This window comes from Gymnoscopelus braueri (genome assembly GCF_963280865.1).
Source record: "Gymnoscopelus braueri genome assembly, chromosome: 17".
In the NCBI taxonomy this organism is placed as follows: Eukaryota; Metazoa; Chordata; class Actinopteri; order Myctophiformes; family Myctophidae; genus Gymnoscopelus; species Gymnoscopelus braueri.
The window spans coordinates 36638265-36660251 of NC_137617.1; the positions used below are offsets into that span (position 1 = coordinate 36638265).

The 21987-nt window shown below is 39.8% G+C and overlaps 2 protein-coding genes across 2 annotated transcripts; both read left to right on the forward strand.

Moving 5' to 3' along the window:
- Positions 1-421: 421 nt before the first annotated feature.
- Positions 422-8270, forward strand: LOC308103990 (perforin-1-like). The gene is made up of 3 exons (XM_080454229.1): positions 422-472; positions 2262-2820; positions 6906-8270. Exons 2-3 carry the CDS (start codon positions 2294-2296, stop codon positions 7606-7608), a joined length of 1230 nt encoding a protein of 409 aa, XP_080310355.1. The 5' UTR covers positions 422-472; positions 2262-2293; the 3' UTR covers positions 7609-8270.
- Positions 8271-16767: 8497 nt separating this feature from the next.
- Positions 16768-19352, forward strand: LOC308103989 (perforin-1-like). The gene is made up of 2 exons (XM_080454228.1): positions 16768-17542; positions 18188-19352. Exons 1-2 carry the CDS (start codon positions 16989-16991, stop codon positions 18894-18896), a joined length of 1263 nt encoding a protein of 420 aa, XP_080310354.1. The 5' UTR covers positions 16768-16988; the 3' UTR covers positions 18897-19352.
- Positions 19353-21987: the final 2635 nt, after the last annotated feature.

Here is a 21987-nt window from a genome sequence, read left to right on the forward strand (position 1 = left end):
GAAATGCAGGCCTCTGCCTGCTGCAAGCCTTCGAGTGCACCTCAGCAGTCATTTCAACCAGTCAATATCATATTCTTTCTTTAGGCAAATCAAGTGATAACATAATTTAAAGCATATATCCTAAAGTGAGCTGTTCAACATAAATTACGTTCTAATACATTTCCAGATGTTCAACAAAGTGAAATATCCCTTTAAGCACTGAGCTTGTTTAAGATGAGATCCCCATGCACACAAATCATGATGATCTGTGGGCAGAATGAACTTTGCTTCATCTCGTGGGTTACATGATTCCCTCGCAGCATTTACAAGAAATGGTCCCACTTCTTGTCAAACATAGATCTCTGACTCCTCCTTGATGGGGGGAAACTGAACACTATAAAATGACACCAGAGATGTGTCAGTGAGCTGGTCCTTGTTGATGAAGCGTCCTCTGTCTCTCCAGACCTACATTAGGATTCCAATATTGAAGCAGGTAAGACACTGAGACCACTTGTAATTGAATTACACAAAATGTCATTAAATTGATGTCATTAAACCTCTTTAATTGATGGTAATACCAATTCATTAAATTGTCAGAAGCTGGCATTTTGTAAAGTCATTTTCCAAATCAAAATTTAAAATCATTTGAAGGTATTGAAACATTTATGGTATTCTCATTTCTTTATTTGTTACAAAATAATATCTTGCCAATAATTTGAAACGTTTAAATGTCTAAATGTCTAAAAATCTAATTTCATTTTTGCACATTTGCTTTGGGGAGAGGAATAAAAACCAGAAGCCTACAGACTGGGGACAAATGTAGACATACAGTATAGGTGTGTGAAGGACTGGTCCCCACTATCTTGAAAAGGATGTGAATTTTCCCTCCAATAGACCCTCTGAAATTGAATTTATCACCTGCATTGTACACTGTACTGTATACTTTACTAATGCATTGGTAGACAAAGTACTGAACCCCAGTACTTGATCCAAACTAAGTATCGATACTCCTGGTCAAATATAATATAAATACACTTATTTATAATGTAATATAAAAAAGTGAAGGTTGCTCTGTCAAATTTGTGCTTGAGTTAAAGTACTGCTTCTTGCTTCTTATAATACTTAGGTATATTCAAAAGTACAGAGTACATTATATTTGTAATATCAATGGATTTTTTTTACTGACATTTGGGGGGGGGGGGGCACAAAGATGTTCTAGAAAGCTTCTAAAACAATATCAAATATAGCTAAGGAATAAGGAATAAAAGGCAATATAGAATAATAACGCAATAAGAAATTAAACTGGATAGAGTATGGGGAAATAATAGCCGTGGAGTATGGGGTGTGTGTGTGTGTGTGTGTGTGTGTGGGGGGGGGGGGTTTGGGAGCTTGAAAATGTACATACAACGTTTTAGCATCAAAATATACTTTGAGTACCAAAGTAAAAGTAAACATTTTCGACATCTCAAGTCCCAAAAAACTAAATAATGACACCCCCAAAAAATCTACATTCTAAAAGGTTGCCATATGTTAATGGTTTTGAGACAAATTAATTTACCTCGACTCCAATTAATAGTAATTCATATTTACCATTTCAGTACATACCTGCATTCCTCCAGCCGTATGTACACAAATGTTTTATGTTTATAATGTAACAGTGAAACAGGGACTGAATAACACCTTTCCAGGTCGAAACGTTGGTATTCATTTAATAAATTATCCTGAATCATGGCTATGATGCTGCGTTCACACGGGCAGATACAATATATATATATATGACACTGGCCACCTCTGGTAAAATCGCCTATCTCCTAATTGAAAAGGATCATGCTGTTCCCTCCCCTTTTAGTCTAATCTCCCCAGTGTGACTCAGGCCAAAATAGGATTTCTTTTTGGCCTAGGTCACATGTTTTTGTAGAAAATCAGCAAATCGTTTGGCCTAAGTCAGGTTTAATCCTATTTAAACCTATTTAAATCTCTTATGTTACATAACTGACATAAAGTGTTATTTTTATTTTAATAGTCATAATTTGTTATAAACGTTTTGGGTGAAATGGTTAAGAAAGAAAAAAATTGTTTTGGATTATATTTTTATTTTTTTTCTGAAAAACTTAAAAAAAAATGACTTTTAGTTGCCATTAGTTTAGCAAAGTGACGTAATCTTACAATGGAACATGTACTATGTTCCAGGGGCCACAAGAAAGCTCAGCTATTATCAATGACCAGACTAAGGCTATATCAGTGCATTTTGTAGTAAAGTAACAGGTCCCAATTTCTTTTAGTGAGACCTCGTAGACTGCTGGAGACCTCAGTCATGTGTCACTACCTGATGACCCTGGGTTTCCTGATCATTTCTAACCTCGATGCCATCGATGGAGCCTGCCGCCCAGGTACCCTGGAAGAATGTGTCAATCTCCCGTTCGTACCGGGGTACGAACGAGCGGGTGAGAGCTACGATGTGGTGAAGCTGGAGCGTAAAGGTGCTTATGTGTTTGACGTCGACAAATACCTGAGCCCAACAAGCTCCTGCATGATTTGTACTAATCATCTGATGGGCGGCCAGTTGCAGAAGCTTCCTTACTACATGGCAGACTGGAACCCTCACCCGGACCATTGCAAGAAAGTAATTGATACCTTTTCCTCGGTTACCTCTGTGGTGACGAGTGCCAGTTCTGTGATAAGGAATGACTGGAGTATTGGGCTAGGCCTGGAGGACCAAGAGAGTGGGTTGAAGCTGCAGATGGCGGGCAGTTTATCTACGGTGCAAAAATTTTCATCCGATTCTTTCCAGTCAGAGAAAACTTCTATCTACGTCAACCAGTTCTACTGCACTCACTACAGGTCAGATCATGTTTTTTGCTCTTTGCTTTTTAAAGTCATTAGGGCTGATCCGAGATCATCCCCATGTCTCTCCATCATCTTTAATCACTTAAACCCTATATAAATGAAAATCTTTATTTTGAACATGTTAAAATTAGACAACAAAGTCAAAAAATTAAGAATAAATGCCATATAATAAAAATACTAAACTAATCAAAAACAAGCCTCACAGGCAACAACAAAATACTATAATTCTACATGTTCAAAAAGGAGAACGATGAAGTATAAAACTTATTTAATCCTACCCCTTAGTTCCTCGTACTTCAGCGTCATGCTTGACGTGTATATTTTCACATACTTACCAAAATGGTATAAATTTCACCACAAATAAATTAAACAGAGAATTAAATAATGTAATAAAGTAATTCATACACACACACACACACACACACACACACACACACACACACACACACACACACACACACACACACACACACACACACACACACACACACACACACACACACACACACACACACACACACACACACACACACACACACGGCATATATATACATATACATATACATACACATACACACAAACACATTATCTAAAATGATGATATACACCATACACAGTGCCCTCCTTTTGTATGATATTCAATTCCTTAGAAAACGATTGTTAATGTAACTCTTCCTCCCTATATATACCTCATAATAATGCATTCTTTATATCTTTTTTTTTGATACAGAGCGATTTTAATGTCGTCCGAGCACCTTGAGTTTTTAAATTTAACTCCCCCCTTAAATTAAAGCCCCCCTCTCTATCAGAGAGCATCACCTGAATATTTCCAGGGAGTTGATTATTCCTTGCTTTACACATTATAAGGGCAGTTTTATATTCTATAATAACCATGCATTTTAAAAGATTTGAATTTTAAAATAGTATATTAGTAATATCTTGATATCCAGCATTATGTATTGTCCTAATAGCTATTTTTTTTAAGTATAGTTATTGCATGAAGTGAAGATTTATATATATATTTCCCCAAACCTCTCAACAGTAATTTAGATATGGTAAAACCAGGAAACAGTAGAGAATGTGGACTGTGGAGTGATTTATAGTCCAAAACGTGTTTTGCTTAGCTCAGAACTGAAATACTACTTGATAGTTTAGTATATTTTATATGAGATTTCCAGTTAATTCGGTCGATTCGATTCGATTATCACCCCAAGAAATGTGTTTTCAAAAACTCTTTCTTTCTACCTGTATATTTACTTGATTATCTATTTTATAATGACTAAATATCATGAATTTAGTTTTAGCCAGATTTAATGACAATTTGTTTCTATCAAACCACCTTTTTAACTTGTACAATTCAGAAGTGACCAGGTCCAATAGCTACTGTAGATTTGTTCCAGAACAAAAAACATCAGGGGTGTAACCTGGCGTGGCAAGGAATTTACAGTTAATTATAAAGTATGTCCGACAATGCCACCTTGAAGATGTTAATCAAGGAAGAATTAATGCATGTAGAATTTCAATAAATTGGGTTCCCCAAAAACAGATAAGATCATTAAATGAGAATCACAGAAAAAGGTAATCGCATGTATTGCACAAGTAGACATTAAAATCACAAGAGCACTCAAACGCAATGATTAAAACACAGCCAAGTTACAATATAGCTAACAACAGTATTGATTGAATCACAATGAACTTTATAAATGCAGAGTCAACTAGCCAGTGGGTGACTGACGACCATGAACAGGGGAAGCTAGAGCTAGGGGCTGAAGCTAAAGAAACATAGGCTACAACAAGTTATACCCACCTAAGGAGCACACACGCAGCAATCACACGGCATGCAGAATAAAGGGTGCCACCATGAAAAGGGTTGCACGCATTCACACCATTAAAACCATAGACTACTGTGAGACCTATAGACCCCTTAACAGACGACGTCACACTGATAAGAACCAGCATGCGTGCAACCAGTATGCACGCAATGAAACCCATTCTGTCAGGTCTCGCTAGGACGCGCCTCATAGCCAACACACAAGACGGGGTTGGAGTGTGCTGAAACCAGCGCACCCCGAAACAACAGGCTGGGAATTGATTGCGTGAAACAATCACCTGTGCATCCAGTCTCAATGTTAGTAAACAAATAATTGGTCTATAGTGAAACCCTGCAGCGATCGGCTACACCACTTGGCTCTCTCTGTGACTGTGGATGGACGGCACACTTGGTATTGGGGGGAACAAACAAAAGATAAAACATGAATTAATACGCAGTAAGAAATAGCTGAAATAATCAAATCAAACACTAAAATCAAACTAAACAAAACAGCAGCGGCGATTTGAAGTTGTGTTGTGTTCCGTCATAGCCCCTCACCACATGAGCTCGCCACCTGATCTAGGCACGTGAACTCAACCCTGGCAGAGCACAGAATAAAACAGAAGCATGAGACCCAGGTCGCAAGCCCCACAGCCAGCACCACCAAGCAGCCCACGTTTGGTAGACTTTAGGGCATTTAAATAGTCAGTGGAGGAAGTGATAGTGCAGACATCCTACGTTGGCCCCTGAGGCTCAACTTTGACTGGCTACATCGATGTAGTGCCTCAGACAAGAGGCGGCCACAACAATTCTGCCAATCAGGCTCAGCTCTATCGGCATGGTAGGTTGTGCGTTGGTTTGCCTAGTGGGAGACTAGGGTTTGATCCCAGCTCGCCGTGAATCACTACACACAGAATACTTATTTATTTATTCATTTATTTGTTATTGTCTCCGCCAGGCCGAAAGGCATGGCGAGGGAGTATGTTTTACCCCCTGTCCGTCCTTCCGTCCGTGTGTCCGTGTGTGTGTGTGTGTGTCCTGTCCGTGTGTTACCAGCTAATCTCCGGCACCGTTGGCCCGGTTGCTGCGAAACTGTGCACACACACTCCCTGGATGCCAATTCAGAAGCTCTGCCTCAAACTTTTCACATGGGCCTGTTATAGCGCCACCTGGAGGCCGATTTGTGCAAAACCCATTTGTTTATATTACTCCTACAGATTTTATCCAAACGTCATGCAAATCGGTACACAGTATCTCTATAGTCATGTGATCAACACGGATCTGTCCGATTTCCCATATTCCATCCTCATTGGCTAAGGTTGCCTTCCAAAATTTGCAGGATTGGTCCGTTTTGAACAAAATGCCTCAAATCATGAACGCAGCTTCTGATTTCCGTGAAATTTTACAAACACATTCCCACTAGGCAGAGGAAGAAATGTCACCTGACATTTTTCACATCAGCCTCATGGTGGCGCTATAAAAGGCTGATTTGTGTTTTTAACTATAACTGCACCGATCTGCGTGAAACTTTGCACGCACACTCCCTATAGGCCAAGGAAAAACATCCGCCCTGCATTTTTCACATTTGCCTTTTATAGCGCCACCAAGAGGCCGACTTATGTAAAACACATTTTTGGATATTAAGCCTTCACATTTTATCCAAATTTCACACAAATCGGTACACATGATCTCTATAGTCATGTGATCAAGATGGAACTGTTTGATTTTTCATATTTCATCCTGATTGGCTAACAATCACATCTAAAGTTTGCAGAAGTGGCCCGTTTTGAACAAAATGCCACAAATCATGAACGCAGCGTCCGATTGAGGTGACACTTTACAAGCACATTCGCACTTAGTTGAAGAACAAATGCCACCCTTTAACATTGCCCTATTATAGCGCCACCAGGAGGCCGATTTTTTCAAAACTTTTCTTTGTTGTATTACTCCTACAAATGTTGTCCAATCATCATGCAAATCGGTACCCATTATCTCTATAGTCAAGTGATCAAGATGGTTCTGTCCGATTTTTCATATTCCATCCTGATTGGCAAATTCCGAACATTGTTGGCCCACAATAACCTACCTGACCTGGCGGAGACCTGTGCTCCGAGGAGCACTTTTTCTAGTTTAGTAGTTGTAGTGCTCAATTAATACGTTTAACGTTAAAGTGTCAGAACACTTATGAGGACAAACTGTACAACGACTAACTAACCATACCATATTTTAAAGCTAATGAAACATGCCATCCTTCTCCTTCATGCTGTAGATTTCGAGTGTCCAACCGATATCCTCTGTCAGGGGAGTTCCAGCGAGACATCCAGTCTCTTCCACTGGAGAACATGGCCAACACCGCCGAGGGATACCGCAGCTTCATTGATACCTATGGGACGCACTACATTCGTCTGGTGGACCTGGGGGGTCGAATGAACAAAGTGACGGCCATAGACACTTGTCTGGCCACCCTGAATACTGTCACTGAAAGTCAGGTGAAGTACTGCATGAGCATAGGGATCGACGTTGGGCTGGGGCTCGTGAAGCTGGCAGTGGCCCCCAACATGACTAGTGAGGCATGTAGAAAGGTTCTCAACAACCTCGACACTGTGACAAATGACGAAACAGGTTTTCTGAAGCATATGACTGAGGTGGTTGGAGGAAAAAGCTGGAGCGGAGAGTTTTCTCTGACGACAGAGGACTCCGCCGGCTTCATAGAATGGAAGGACAGCCTTAAAACGTTGCCTGACATATTGTTTTTCGAGCTGACGCCACTGCACGAGTTGGTCGCAGACGCAAAGATTAAGTCCAACCTGCAAAAAGCCATTAGAGAGTATATCATTGATAATGCCATTAAAACAAATGATACACAGATGATACACAGATGCCCTCTCCCGACTGGGAGGGGTCATGCCTTTTTTTGCTTTTATTTTAATGTTGTTTTATGCTTTTGCTTTTCTTTTTTGCTTTATTGTTAAATTAGTCGTACTTTTTCTGTGAATGTATTCTTGCTCTGTAAAGCACTTTGAGCTGCATTTCATGCGGTCGGAGTCGATGATTCAGTTCGGAGAGCGGTTCGGTATGCGGGGGTACATTGGAATGGCACCAGGGTAAAGTCTCCAGCCGGAGTAGTAGGTGTGCGTCACCGTTTGGCGGGCTGGCGGACGGCCTGCTCAGGGTGTAAGCCTGGGTCTGTAAGAATGGCACTGCAAAGGTATCAGCGGACGTTTTATTTATACAGTGTATCACGCGTGTATGGAACAAAAGAGTCAGACTTTAAAATTAAAAAATTACAGAGACAATTGAAGAACACTTATTCTCAATGGAGGAGGATTCAGACTATAGACTGCACGATTTTGAATCAAATGTTGATCCAGAAAGTCATGTGTTTAATACCATCAATACTACATGTGATTATTATACTGAGGAACAAGTTTAGAATAATGTTGATTTATGTAACACATTTTCGTTAATTCATTTCAACTGCAGAAGCCTTTATAAAAGCTTTACACTGATTAGTGATTTTCTGAATACTCTTAAAGGCAAGTTCAAGTTGATAGCCTTATCAGAGACGTGGATAAATGAGGAAAGAGGTAGTGATTTCCATATTGATGGGTATGATTTACATCACATAAATAGATCAAATAAGAAGGCAGGAGGTGTCCACTTTTCGTGGATAGTGATTTGAAATGTAAACCAGTTGAACAATTTGAAGAACAGTGACAATTGATGACTTAATGGAGTGTGTAACGGTGGAAATTGAAATGGAAAGAAGGAAAAATATAATTGTCACTTGTATATATAGGAAACCTGGGTCAATGATAGAAACATTTACAGACACATTAGAAGATATATTGAGTAAGGTAAATGAAAACAAAACATTTTTTTCTCTGTGGTGACTGTAATATAGATCTTTTAAAAACATCCAGTCATAAGGCATCATCAGAGTTTTTGGAGTTATTATATGGAAGAGGGCTATATCCGTTGATCACTAAGCCCCAGTAGAATTACTGAAACCTCTGCTACATTAATTGATCATATTAACATACTAACAGCTTGGAGAACAACACCATAAGTGGACTAGTGATAAATGATATAAGTGACCATTTACCTATTTTTATAACGTTTGACTGTCAAATGAAGAGAAAGAAGGAGGAAAATGTGGATAGATATATTAGAATAAGAAAGGATGATGAGGTAAACAGGTTCAGGGATGATCTATTGAATGAAGACTGGAAGGGGGTATATGTGAATGAGGTAAATGCTGCATATCAGGCTTTTTTAAATATCTATTTGGTATTAATCCATTGGTACTATATCGGCAAAAAATAAATAGCAATAGAAAACCTTGGATAACAAAGGGTCTAGAGAATGCATGTAAGAAGAAAAACAAATTGTACAGAGATTTTTATAAAATGTAGATCAAAGATTGCGGAAACTAAATATAAAATGTATAAGAATAAGTTAGAATTGATTTTGAGACAGGCCAAGAAAGAATATTATAATAAGTTGTTGGACGAAAATAAAAATAACATCAAAGGCACCTGGACATTTTTAAATGAAGTAATGCATAACAAATCTGCATCCACAAACCTGCCTAGCTAATAATAATAAAATCATAAAAGATGTGAATGAGGTGGCAAACGAATTCAACTATTTTTTTGTAAATATTGGACCAAAGCTGGCAGATTTAATTGAAAAACATGATGAACCAATACAAGGTGGATGGAGAGGAGACAGCAAAGTGCTGCAGTCTGTTCTTGGGAAATGTCAGTGAAAAAGAAATAGTATCTATTGTAACAAGTCTAAAAATAAGACATCCACTGATTGTGATGGGTTAGACATGGTTATAGTGAAAAAGACTATTGATTGTATAATCAAACCCCTCTGTTATATTTAAAATGTTATTCTAGTGTCTATAGAATAATTTGGGTTCGAGTGTCAAGCACTCAGATAAGAAATTGGCCTCTAGGTGGTGTCGGCAGTTAACAACCCCCCACCAGCCCTAGCAAAATATGTTAACTATGTTAATATGGTAACTTTTGATTGGATTATCAATATGGATTCAGGAGTAGTCTTCCAATTTAGTAGCTTAATGACAGTTATCACACTCTAAACAAACCGTGATGTGTGTGAATCATTTATAGGCTATCTAGATAATACATTTTTGAAATCAATGGTCTTAGCCTATAAACAGTTGACCCTAGGGTAATGTTAGCAGTAGAAAAAAGTGTAAAACATATTAGCTCGGACAAACAGCTACAAGCTGTAGTTGTAATAGCTGTGAGGGAATGTCAAAACTCATAAAGATTGTGCACCTACTGACAAGTTTTAGATTTTTGGCATGGTGTTACAGTAGGTGCGGGTGAAAGGGTTTAAAAAACCCTGCATACAAGTTGGGCTGGCCCACTATAGTGGCCGGTATACAGCAACTCCAATATTAGATGGCTCAGTATATGGTTGAACCCCCCATAAATTCATACAAAAGTTTTTTCCAATGAATTCTGTTACTATTGGGCATGCTAAATAAGCACACAAAAAATCTAGGAAAATGGAACTTCCGGAAAGGCGTCATTTTCAAGATGGCGTCCATGATGGCTGCCAGGAGCTTAAGGTTGATCATACAGTATACAGTATTATGTACCACTTCACACTTCATAATGTTTGCTTATTTCTAAAATGCATTTACAGTGCAACCAATCAATGCATTGTAATTGTCAATAGGCCTACATAATTCAATAAAATCATAAAATATTCTTGTTCACAACAACTGATGCCATGTTAGCAATAGACCAATCTGGGAACCCATAGCCAAATGAGAAGGAAAAACAGCGCCCTCTGCTGTTTGTACTAGAGCAGAATCTGTTCTTGAGAGATTAGCAATAGACTGATCCACTGATCTGTTAAGTGTGTGTGTGTGGGTGGGTGGGTGTTTATTTGTAAAGAGATACTTACCTATTGCTACACTAACTGTTGTACTATAAGTGATAATGGTTTCAGTGTGGAAGTAGAGCTTTGTTTTAATTATATTTTTTAATCTATTTTCTGTATTCTATTCTCTGTTGGTTCTGCATAATTATTTTATGATTACCATGATGATGCCATGGTCATCTGTCTTTCACTTAACCTGAAGGGCTGCATAACTTGTTTACGTCTAGAGTTCGACACCTAAGTGCCACCGCCAATGTGACTGATATGCCCATATATGGAGATTTGTCCATGGGCATGCTGATAATTCATAGGGGTGGGCAATATGGCAAAAAAGAAAATTGAGGCAGAATCACGATCCACGATCGTATCACAATGTATTTTTGATGTTGGTTTTGAGGATTAGTATTATTTTACTATCTATCTATCTATCTATCTATCTATCTATCTATCTATCTATCTATCTATCTATCTATTGAGAGAGAGAGAGAGAGAGAGAGAGAGAGAGAGAGAGAGAGAGAGAGAGAGAGAGAGAGAGAGAGAGAGCTGAGAGAGAGAGAGAGAGAGAGAGAGAGAGAGAGAGAGAATGAGCTGGATTGATTGATTGATTGTACTTTATTTAGTAAGACATGAGAACAACAGTACATGGAAGTACAAATTCACAATACAAGGTCTACTAAACTGGGAGACTCATTAAACACTGAGCTTGTTTAAGATGCGATCCCCATGCACACAAATCATGATGACATATAAGAGACAGACAGATATACACACTACTATACAGAATGTCATACAATCAGCTTACAGGTTACTGGTATGAAGAGTGGAAAAAAAATGTACAAGAGAAGAAAAAGAAATAGGGGGGGGGGGGGTAGGTTAAGACTTAGACAGGGGCCATTTTCAAATTGCAGCCTCCTGAAGGTGTATCTTTAGGGCAGTTTTGAAAGTGAGTAGGGTTTTACACTCCTTTACTCCTTTTGGTAGGGCATTCCACATTTTTGATGAATAGCATGAGAACGATGCAATGAGCTGACAGCACCAGATCCCAGCACCAGACCCCCATGCAGACTCTCACATGGAGCTCACAGCTTCACACAGTAAACACAGTAATTGAGAGAGAAACTGAAACAGGAATGGGAGCAGCCGAGCAGGACAGCGAAATTACCGTTAATTTCTTAACGCCCTGGCTGTGACCCCTGTCATTCATATTATAGGTGGCTTTGGAGAAAACATTGGTGGCTATAGAGAACGGGCAAAAGGCGTGGCCAAGCTTAGGCGGAAGTAGTTCCGGTGGCCATATTAGGTGAGCTCCATAACAACAGCTCGTATCAACAACATTGACAGTTACTCACGAGTCACGACGTGTCCTGAACTATAGCGAATTTATTGGTAAAGGACAGAAGATGGACCGGGCAATGCGTGACAGAGAGATACCATACAGAGAGAAGCTGAACGCAGACGCAAAGGCACGCTACCTGGAAAAAAGTCATTACATCTGTGCCCTCGACCAGATGTAATGACAGTGCCCAGTCAGTCACAATCATTCATTTTACCTGAAAAGAACAATGTTTTGTTGCTTAGTTGTGTAACCGAAATAAAATATAGTCATCTTGAGTACTGATTATTTATATATATATTTATAATATTATTATAGCGAAGTATTATTATTAATTTTATATTGTTCATTGATCATTGAGAAAGTGCACAACGGACCTGTTGCGATCAGTGTTGCCATATTTTGCGAGAGAAATGAGCAACCAGGTCTATGAAAACAAGCCCAAAAGAAGTGGCTTAGTGACATCGGTTACTTGAAAATAGCCGATCTACAAGCTCACGTGAGCTTGTACATAGGCTATTAAAAAAAACTCTTGCAATAAAATAAAGAATATTTGGAAATTTTTTTTTAAACATTCTAACAACACAAATGCTCCCTGGCACAAAACATTTTCATGAAAAGATTTGAGAACCACTGGTTTTTTTTTTTTTTTTTTTTTAAAGCCTAAATAAGCAAGTACCTAAATAAGCCTAAATAAGCATGTGCTGCGTTTGAGCTTATATGTGTTTGGGAATGTTGTTGAAGGTTATGTTTTTTCGTCAGCTGACACCCAAGCCATACTACATTTATTTTATATCTCCGAGTCGACGTCTGAACACTTGCTGTTGCTGACAGACAGACAAGAGTCCCTGGCTGTTTACTCAGCCACCGTGACCGTGAGCCACCCACGTTAGACAACGTTTCTCAGAGTGGACACATATAGAAACACAATTGAGCTGTTAGCTCAATCTCATTGTATTTAAGATACCCAAGCCAAGCCATACGACGTTTCTTTGATATCTCCGACATCTGATCTCCAAAGCTTTTCTTCCAGGTTGGAAATGTGTGCAATTTAACTTTTTTAATTTAATGTCTGAAACCTTGGCATTGCATCCGATAATGCAGCACTGTCGTACCATTGCTAAATTAGAGCAACAGACACGTTAGAGATAGATAATAATGTACACCGTCTACTTGCTGGACAACAAACACAGGACTACAGACTACACTACACTACTCTACACTTGTGGCAGCTGTCAATCTACTCACTCACTATGGCGGCGAAAGTGGGCTGATTTAACGGCGTCTCGACCCTGTTACGTCGCTATGCCCGGCCCCTATAGCCACCGAAGCCCCGCCCTAGCTCCGCCCCTGGTGGAGACTGTAATTTACATCTGCATATATATTCACATCTACCTTCTGCATGTAAACAGTTATAGGTGCCTCTTTGCTCTACTGTCGTATATTGCGTCTCCACCAGAGGGAGGCAGGTCACCGCGCTTTCAAGGATGTGCGCAAGCCGTATAGAGATATATGGTGCAAGCAAGCATACATACCTCAGTCCTCAGGCGCAGGTGTGCCTACTTTACTGTTAGCCTATCTCCTTCTCTGAGCCTATGAAACAAATACACAAAATAATCATTGAGGCTGAAGAGAAGATTGTACTGTATTATATGTAGACAAATAAAAATACTCGTATGCCAAATACTCGTATGCCAATAGCTTACAGAGTATATTCGGCTAGTTTGAAAATAATAAAATAATAAACCACTAAAGGGTGAGGGGGCCGTGATTTTTCCATTACTTTTTCATTTATTTCTAATATATTTTTGGGCGGTGTAGCCGCCCCTATAAGTGGGGTTGGGACACCTCATTAGTACACCCTTTCCTGCATTGTGATTGGCCCATAATAGTACACCCCTCTACATTAGTACACCCCTAGCTGTACTGTGATTGGTGGACTCTATTGGCTGACTTTATTCAGCACTGTGATTGGCTAGTGAGACACATGATGACATTAATAACCTATAAATAGGACTATGCACTTTAAAAAAAAAAAAAAAATTTAAAGTGAGCTTCCATCACTGTGATGACCACTGTGATGACCACACCGCCCACTTCACACTGGGTGTGATTTTTGGGCGGTGTAGCCGCCCCTATAAGTGGGGTTGGGACACCTCATTAGTACACCCTTTCCTGCACTGTGATTGGCCCATAATAGTACACCCCTCTACATTAGTACACCCCTAGCTGTACTGTGATTGGTGGACTCTATTGGCTGACTTTATTCAGCAAGTGAGCTTTTTTAAGTGAGCTTCCATCACTGTGATGACCACTGTGATGACCACACCGCCCACTTCACACTGGGTGTGATTTTTTAATGTTTATCTTATTTGAAAGTAAAATATCTCCTTAAGTTTACAAAGTACTTGACAGAAACATAGCAAACTAGAAAAACTGCTCCCCGGAGCACAGGTCTCCGCCAGGTTAGGTAGGTTATTGTGGCCTCCTGGTGGCGCTATAATAGGCCAATGTGAAAAGGGTGCCATTTCTTCTTGGGCCTTTCACGGCAATCGGACCTTGCATTCATGATTTGAGGCATTTTGTTCCAAAAATGTGTGTTGCTAAATTAGACCTGCTGGTGGCGCTAAAACAGGCCAATGTGAAAATGTCTTCCTCGGCCTAGTGGGAATGTGCGTGCAAAATTTCAAGGAAATCGCAGGCTGTGTTCATTATTTGAGGCATTTTGTTTAAAACAAACCAATCCTGCAAACTTTGGAAGGCAATCTTAACCAATAAGGATGGAATATGGAAAATCGGACAGATCCGTGTTGATCACATGACTATAGAGATACTGTGTACCGTTTTGCGTGATGTTTGGATCAAATCTGAAGGAGTACTGTCAAAAAATATGTTTTGCACAAATCGTCCTCCTGGTGGCGCTATAACAGGCCCATGTGAAACATTTGGGGCAGAGGTTCTGAATTGGCAACCAGGGAGTGTGTGTGCAAAGTTTCGCTGCGATCAAGCCAACGGTGCGGGAGATTAGCTGTTCACAGACGGACACACGGACACACACACGGACGGACACACACACGGACGGACAGGGGGTAAAACATACTCTCTCGCCATGCCTTCGGCCTGGCGGAGACAATGATATTGGGTTTAATACAAATAATATAAAAAAAAACAAATAAGTAAAACAGTAAATAAAAAATACATAGAACATGTAGAAACATAAAACCAGGGACTCCCTTTAATGCATTGCATCCACCCATAGGCCTAGTTAAAACAACTGTAACTAGATGTGTTTTAAAGCCTAACTATGTTAACTTTTGAATGAATTGAATAACATTTTATTTTTGTCCAATCTGTATGGTAGAGTATGTATACAATATAATTGGGGTGGTTGTATTTTGTCTCCCTGCTCTTTTATTGAGAGTATTTGAGACATTTAGATCATGTCAAAGGTCATGTCTCCCCTAGAAACAGGATCTGACGACAATTTTTTACCTGACGGTCAAGATTAAATTTATCCCCTGAGCAAGCAGGCCGGCTTTATTAGCTCAATGGTAATACAAATTCAGCACTTGCGCAGTAAACCGGGTTCAAATCCGAGGTTGAAGAGGAAAGTTACATAGTGCTCCATGCTTGCTTTAAGTTTATTTGTGAAACTTGGTGTGTTGATGACTCTAAGGTTTTCTGCAAGATAATTCCAGAGTTTGGAGCCATAGCTATAGCTAGCCTACTGACTTTACTAAATTATCAGTAAATCTCTTCTTCTTTCTTCTTTCTTCTTCTTCTTCGATCGCTGTACATTTGCACATACATGAAATGTATATGGAGGATGGTGGCACATACATGAAATGTGTGTGCCACCATCCTCTTTACCCATCATCCATCTTCCATCAAGATCATTTAATTGCTAAAACCTATACATTCCTCATCATTGCTAAACCACCGTAGGCCTATACTGTCACAGGTGCATCTTCACTTTCATTCTCCTGTGTTCCTCCAGGGGGCTTGAACTTTGCCTGTCTTGGTTTTCAATGCGGAAGCAGCTTTAATAACAGTACCGGTATGTCAGTCTCAAATTGAAAGTCTCAACTAAAGAATCACAGGAGGCAGATGGAAGGTGAGTGTAGAATTATCCGAGCTTTTCAGCAGGGAAGTTTGCGTATAATTATTGCCATGTTATATGTGTGTATTTTTCTGCTTACTTAAAATTGTATAAACTAAAGTTTAGTAGAATAGGTCAAAACAAATGCAGATTGTGAGGGCCACGGCTCTGGCCTGTGGTCTCGGCTCCAAAGCAGAGGATGTGACGTGGGGTTTGCATGAGAGAAACAGGTGTTGATTTATTAGATCAGATAAGGACAGTAGCCTGTTAGAGAACAGTGCAGGAGCCTGAGTTGCGTCATTTAAGACAGTACCAAGTCACGTGATTAATCAACAGAAGGTTTCACCCACATGGGTAGACCAAACCCATATAAATAGAGTGGATGCTCACTAGTCAGTACGAAGTGTCCTGCAGGCATCAGTGTTACTAGTTGACAGGGTGTTATTGGTGCGTTCGTCATTTTCCATTGCGAGCTCCGAGAGACTGACGGTAAGAATTGAGAGTGTTTACACGACAATAAATGTATGAATTTCTGATATGTTTTTTAGTTTTGTGTGTATATTTCACACAAAACACTTTTGTGTGAAATACGATTTTCTTTTGGGTGACTTACTCACCAAAGATACATTTACCGGTATGTGGGTTCTTGTAGCAGTGTCTTGACTGCACATGCAGTACTGGTACTGTAGCTGTTAATTTGGGACCCTGAGTGAGTCACTAATATTCATCCATAGTAGCCTACATTTTATTCTTATATCCGTTAATGTTTGATTAACCATTAACGAGCTTTGGTTAACGGTTATGAAAAACGTTAAAAGGGTCATCCTGTAAAACCAACCATCTAATTTTACATTGGAACATGTAATACAGTATGTTCCAGGGGCCACAAGAAAGCTCAGCTATTATCAATGACCAGACTAAGTGCATTTTGTAGTAAAGTAACAGGTACCAATTTCTTTTAGTGAGACCTCGTAGACTGCTGGAGGCAAAAGACAATGGTGACCTCAGTCATGCGTCACTACCTGATGACCCTGGGTTTCCTGATCATTTCTAACCTTGATGCCATCGATGGAGCTTTCATGTGCCGCAATGGTACCCGGGAAGAATGTGACACTCTCCCGTTCGTACCGGGGTACGACCAAGCGGGAGAGGGCTACGATGTGGTGAAGCTGGAGCCTACAGGTGCTTATGTGTTTGAAGTCAACAAATACCTGAGCCCAACAAGCTCCTGCACGATTTGTACTAATCCTCTGATGGAGGACCAGTTGCAGAAGCTTCCTCACTACATGGTAGACTGGCACACTCACTCGGAACGTTGCAAGAGAGTAAATCAGACCTTTTCCTCGCTTACCTCTGTGGTGCAGAGTGCCAGTTCGGTGATAATGAATAACTGGCGTCTCGGGCTAGACCTGCCGGTCAAAGGGGGTGGGTTGAAGGGTGAGGTGCAGATGGCGGGCAGTAAGTCTAAGGTGCAAAGATTTTCATCCTCTTCTTTCCAGTCAGAGAAAACTTCTATCAACGTCAACGAGTTCCACTGCAAACACTACAGGTCAGATCATGTTTTTTGCTCTTTGCTTGTTCTATCTAAAGTCATTAGGGCTGATCCAAGATCATCCCCATGTCTCTCCATCATCTTTAATCACTTAAACCCTATATAAATGAAAATCTTTATTTCGAACATGTTAAAATTAGACAACAAAGTCAAATAATTAAATATATGCAAAACAAATCAAAAACAAGCCTCAGGCAACAAAATACTATAATTCTACATGTTCAAAAAGGAGACGTCAATTGTCATCGCTTGACGTGTATATTTTCACAAATACCAACATGGTATACATTTAAATAAACATTTAAATCTTTCACCACAGAGAAATTAAACAGATAATTAAATAATGTAATAATTTAATTCATATATAATTATCTAAAATGATAATATACACCCTACCCTCCTTATCTTGTGTATTATATTCAATGTCTTATAAAATGTATAAATTCGGCGCGAATCACTACACACAGAATACTTATTTAATTATTTATTTGTTATTTAGTAGTTGTGGTGCTCAATGGATACGTTTAACGTTAAGGTATCAGAACACTTGTTATGAGGACGCAAACTGTACAACGACTAACAACTAACCATACCATATTTCAAAGCTAATGAACCATGCCATCCTTCTCCTTCATGCTGTAGATTTCGAGTGCCCAACAGAAGTCCTCTGTCACCGGAGTTCCAGCGAGACATCCAGTCTCTTCCATTGGAGAACATGGCCAACAACATCGAGGCATACCGCAGCTTCATTGATACCTATGGGACACACTACATTCGTCTGGTGGACCTGGGGGGTCGAATGAACAAAGTGACGACCATAGACACTTGTCTGGCCACCCTGAATACTGTCACTGTAGGTCAGGTGGAGCACTGCATGAACATAGGGATCATGGTTGGGCAGGGGCTCGTGAAACTGGCCCCCAGCATGACTAGTGAGGCATGTAGAAAGATTCTTAACAACCGCGACACTGTGACAAATGACGAAAACGGTTTTCTTAAGCATATGACTGAGGTGGTTGGAGGAAACGACTGGAGCGGAGAGTTTTCTCTGACGACAGAGGACTCCGCCGGCTTCACAAAATGGAAGGACAGCCTTAAAACGTTCCCTGACATATTGTCTTTCAAGCTGTCGCCACTGCACGAGTTGGTTGCAGACGCAAAGATTCAAAAGATTCTGCAAAAAGCCATTAGCGAGTATATAATTGATAATGGCATTGAAACAAATGATCCACAGATGTTACACAGCTGCCCTCTCCCGATTGCTGCTCCCCTTGGGAGGGGTCATGCCTTTTTTTGCTTTTATTTTAATGTAGTTTTATGCTCTTTCTTTTCTTTTTTGCTTCATTGTTAAATTAGTTGTACTTTTCTGCCTACTCTGTGTGGAGTTTGCATGTTCTCCCCGTGTCTCCTAGGGTAGTTAATACCCTCACAAAAACATGTAGTAATCCTGGTCGCTATACCGCCTCCCCCATGACAGCCGGGGCGCCTGATGGAGGGGAAGGGAACTGGTTGGAATAACGTGTTCCTTCCACGCGCTACGATCTACCAGGGAAACTCCCCCCTGTCAGGTGACAAGAAGGTCAGTTGGCTCTCATGCATTGAAGGAAGCATGAGCTCGGCCCTGGCCTCCCTAGGCTGTGGGGGACTGGTGTAGCGCTGGTGTAGGGCTGGTGTAGTGCCCAGGATCACTTAGGAAATTGGCACCGGGTGAAAAAAATGGGTTACAAAAATCGCGGGATAAAATTTTTAAGGAAACATTTTTTTAAACTTTTTCTGTGATTGTATTCTTGCTCTGTAAAGAACTTTGAGCTGCATTTCATGTCATGAAAGGTGCTATACAAATAAAGTTTATTATTATTATCACACAGTTGTCGTGGAGAGGGCTAAAATATCAATGGGGACTGGTGGCTTACACCAGAGATATTAGTGGGGGGCTGTGAATGTGTAATTTTTTGTTTTCATTTCATACTCATGTGAAAGTTTTGTTTTCACTACAAATTTGAAGGTAAGGGTCTATAGAATAATTTGGGTTCGAGTGTCAAGCACTCAGATAAGAAATTGGCCTCTAGGTGGTGTCGGCAGTTAACAACCCCCCACCAGCCCTAGCAAAATATGTTAACTATCAATATGGTAACTTTTGATTGGATTATCAATATGGATTCAGGATCAGGAGTAGCATTTGGTACTTCAAGCATATCACCCATAGAATCAATGTCCACAAAAATAGAAATAGTGGGGGACCGAGCATGGGTTGTTTGTTGTTTTCATTTCAAGTTGATGGGAAAGTTTTGTTACTAAATTGAAGGTAAGGGTCTATAGAACGTTTTAGTCCAGGGGCCAAGCCAGATTTTGCCACATGTCTCTAGTTTATATTTTGGTATGATAAGTCTTCCAATTTAGTAGCTTAATGACAGTTGTCACTCAAAATGGTGACAAAATGGCCGAAAGAGTGATCAATAAGGTCAACCAAAGAACACGCTTTTTGTATAGGATTGGCCGTCTAGTCAGTAAGAATACTCTGAAGATTCTTGCAGGGGCCCTCATACAAGGTTATTACGATTATGCATGCTCCTCATGGTATCACAACACCACCAAGGCCTTAAAAACAAGGCTCCAAACATCCCAAAACAAACTAGTAAGGCTACTTCTTGGCCTCAATCACAAAACCCATCTAACCCCTGCTCATTTTGCTAGGATTGGATGGCTTAGGGTTGAGGACAGAGTACAGCAACTTACAATGGGCCTGGTCTTCAAGATACACCACAACATTGGTATCCCCCTGTATTTGTCAAAATACTTCCAAAACGTTAATGAAGTCCACGATCATAACACCAGAGGCAGCTCCACGAATCATGTTCAACCCAGATTTGGCTCAACAAAGGGAATGAACTCGTTCTCATGCTATTCAACAAAAATGTGGAATGCCCTACCAAAAGGAGTAACGGAGTGTAAAACCCTACTCACTTTCAAAACTGCCCTAAAGATACACCTTCAGGAGGCTGCAAAATGGCCCCTGTCTAAGTCTTAACCTACCCCCCCAACCCCCCCTCCCCATTTTTTCTTCGCTTGTACATATTTTTCACTCTTCATACCAGTAACCTGTAAGCTGATTGTATGACGTTCTGTATAGTAGACTAGTGTGTATATTTGTCTGTCTCTCATAGGTCATCATGATTTGTGTGCATGTGGATCTCATCTTAAACAAGCTCAGTGCTTAATGAGTCTTCCAGTTTAGTAGACCTTGTATTGGGAATTTGTACTTCCATGTTATGTTGTTCTCATGTCTTACTAAATAAAGTACATCAATCAATCAAACTCTCTAAACAAACCTACCCCATATGAAACCGTGATGTAGGCTATGTGAATCATTTATATCTAGATAATACATTTTTTAAATCAACGGTCTTATAAACAGTTGACCCTAGGGTAATTTTACCAGTAGAATCCATTTCTGCTGAGGAAACTTTGGTATTGTGCATATTTAATTAGATAGTTTTAAAGCTTTCCCCACAATAACATAAAACAGAAAATACACTAGCATAGAGCTCTGAGGGACTCCGCGCAACCATATGGGGTTTAATGAATGCTGTGAAAGCTCTTATCAGTCTGTTGGTACAGACTAGAGTGACATTTGCTATTACCCGCCAGTTGTTCCCAAAAAAATGGGTTGGGACCCATTTTTGGGGCATGGAACCATTTTTATGGGTTGCGAGTAAATATCCCAGTTTAAATTTGTTTTCTGTTTTTGTTTTATTGTATTTATTTTGTAAATGTAAAACATTACCAAAAGAATTTCAGAAATAAAAGCAAATACATTTTTCTTTTTCTATCAGGCTAATACAATTCGGCCATTTGAAAATAGCCAACCTGTGACGTGATGGATGCATTGTGAGCTTGTAGATCTGTTATTTTCAAAAGATTTTTATATGCATTTGAAAACTTATGAAATGGGACATTCTGCTTAATGAGTACTTTCTACTTTTGGTACTTTGAGTACATTTTGATACCATTACTTTTGTACTTTTACTCAAGTACATTTTTAATTCCGTACTTTGACTTTACAGAGATATCTACATTGCAGTATTGATACTTTTGCTTAAAAATTTAGTACTTTTTCCACCACTGCTGGTGTGACCTGGGCGGCCTGCTGTCTGCAACAACAACCACCCATGTTCTAGTCAATATTATAAATCCACTTTAATCAACAATTTATGGGAATTAGGAATATTGATTAGGGTTACTTATGCTCAATATGTCTCTGTTCCTACTCAATAGACTCCTATATCCAGGAGGGACGAGCATTGTGATTGGTTACCTGGCTGTCAGGCAACAGGTTGATAGATGACAGCAGAATCAGTCAACAGAATAAACCGAACAATTATGAAGATGAGGAATAGCCTAAACATCATCTATAAATAGCCTATATAAAGCCTGTGGGTAGA

Excerpts from the sequence above, each read along its gene's own strand:
- LOC308103990 (XM_080454229.1), top strand. The coding sequence starts at position 2,294 with ATGTGTCACTACCTGATGACCCTGGGTTTCCTGATCATTTCTAACCTC. Across the intron at positions 2,821-6,905 it reads TTCTACTGCACTCACTACAG|ATTTCGAGTGTCCAACCGAT; the intron begins GTCAGATCATGT and ends TTCATGCTGTAG.
- LOC308103989 (XM_080454228.1), top strand. The coding sequence starts at position 16,989 with ATGGTGACCTCAGTCATGCGTCACTACCTGATGACCCTGGGTTTCCTG. Across the intron at positions 17,543-18,187 it reads TTCCACTGCAAACACTACAG|ATTTCGAGTGCCCAACAGAA; the intron begins GTCAGATCATGT and ends TTCATGCTGTAG.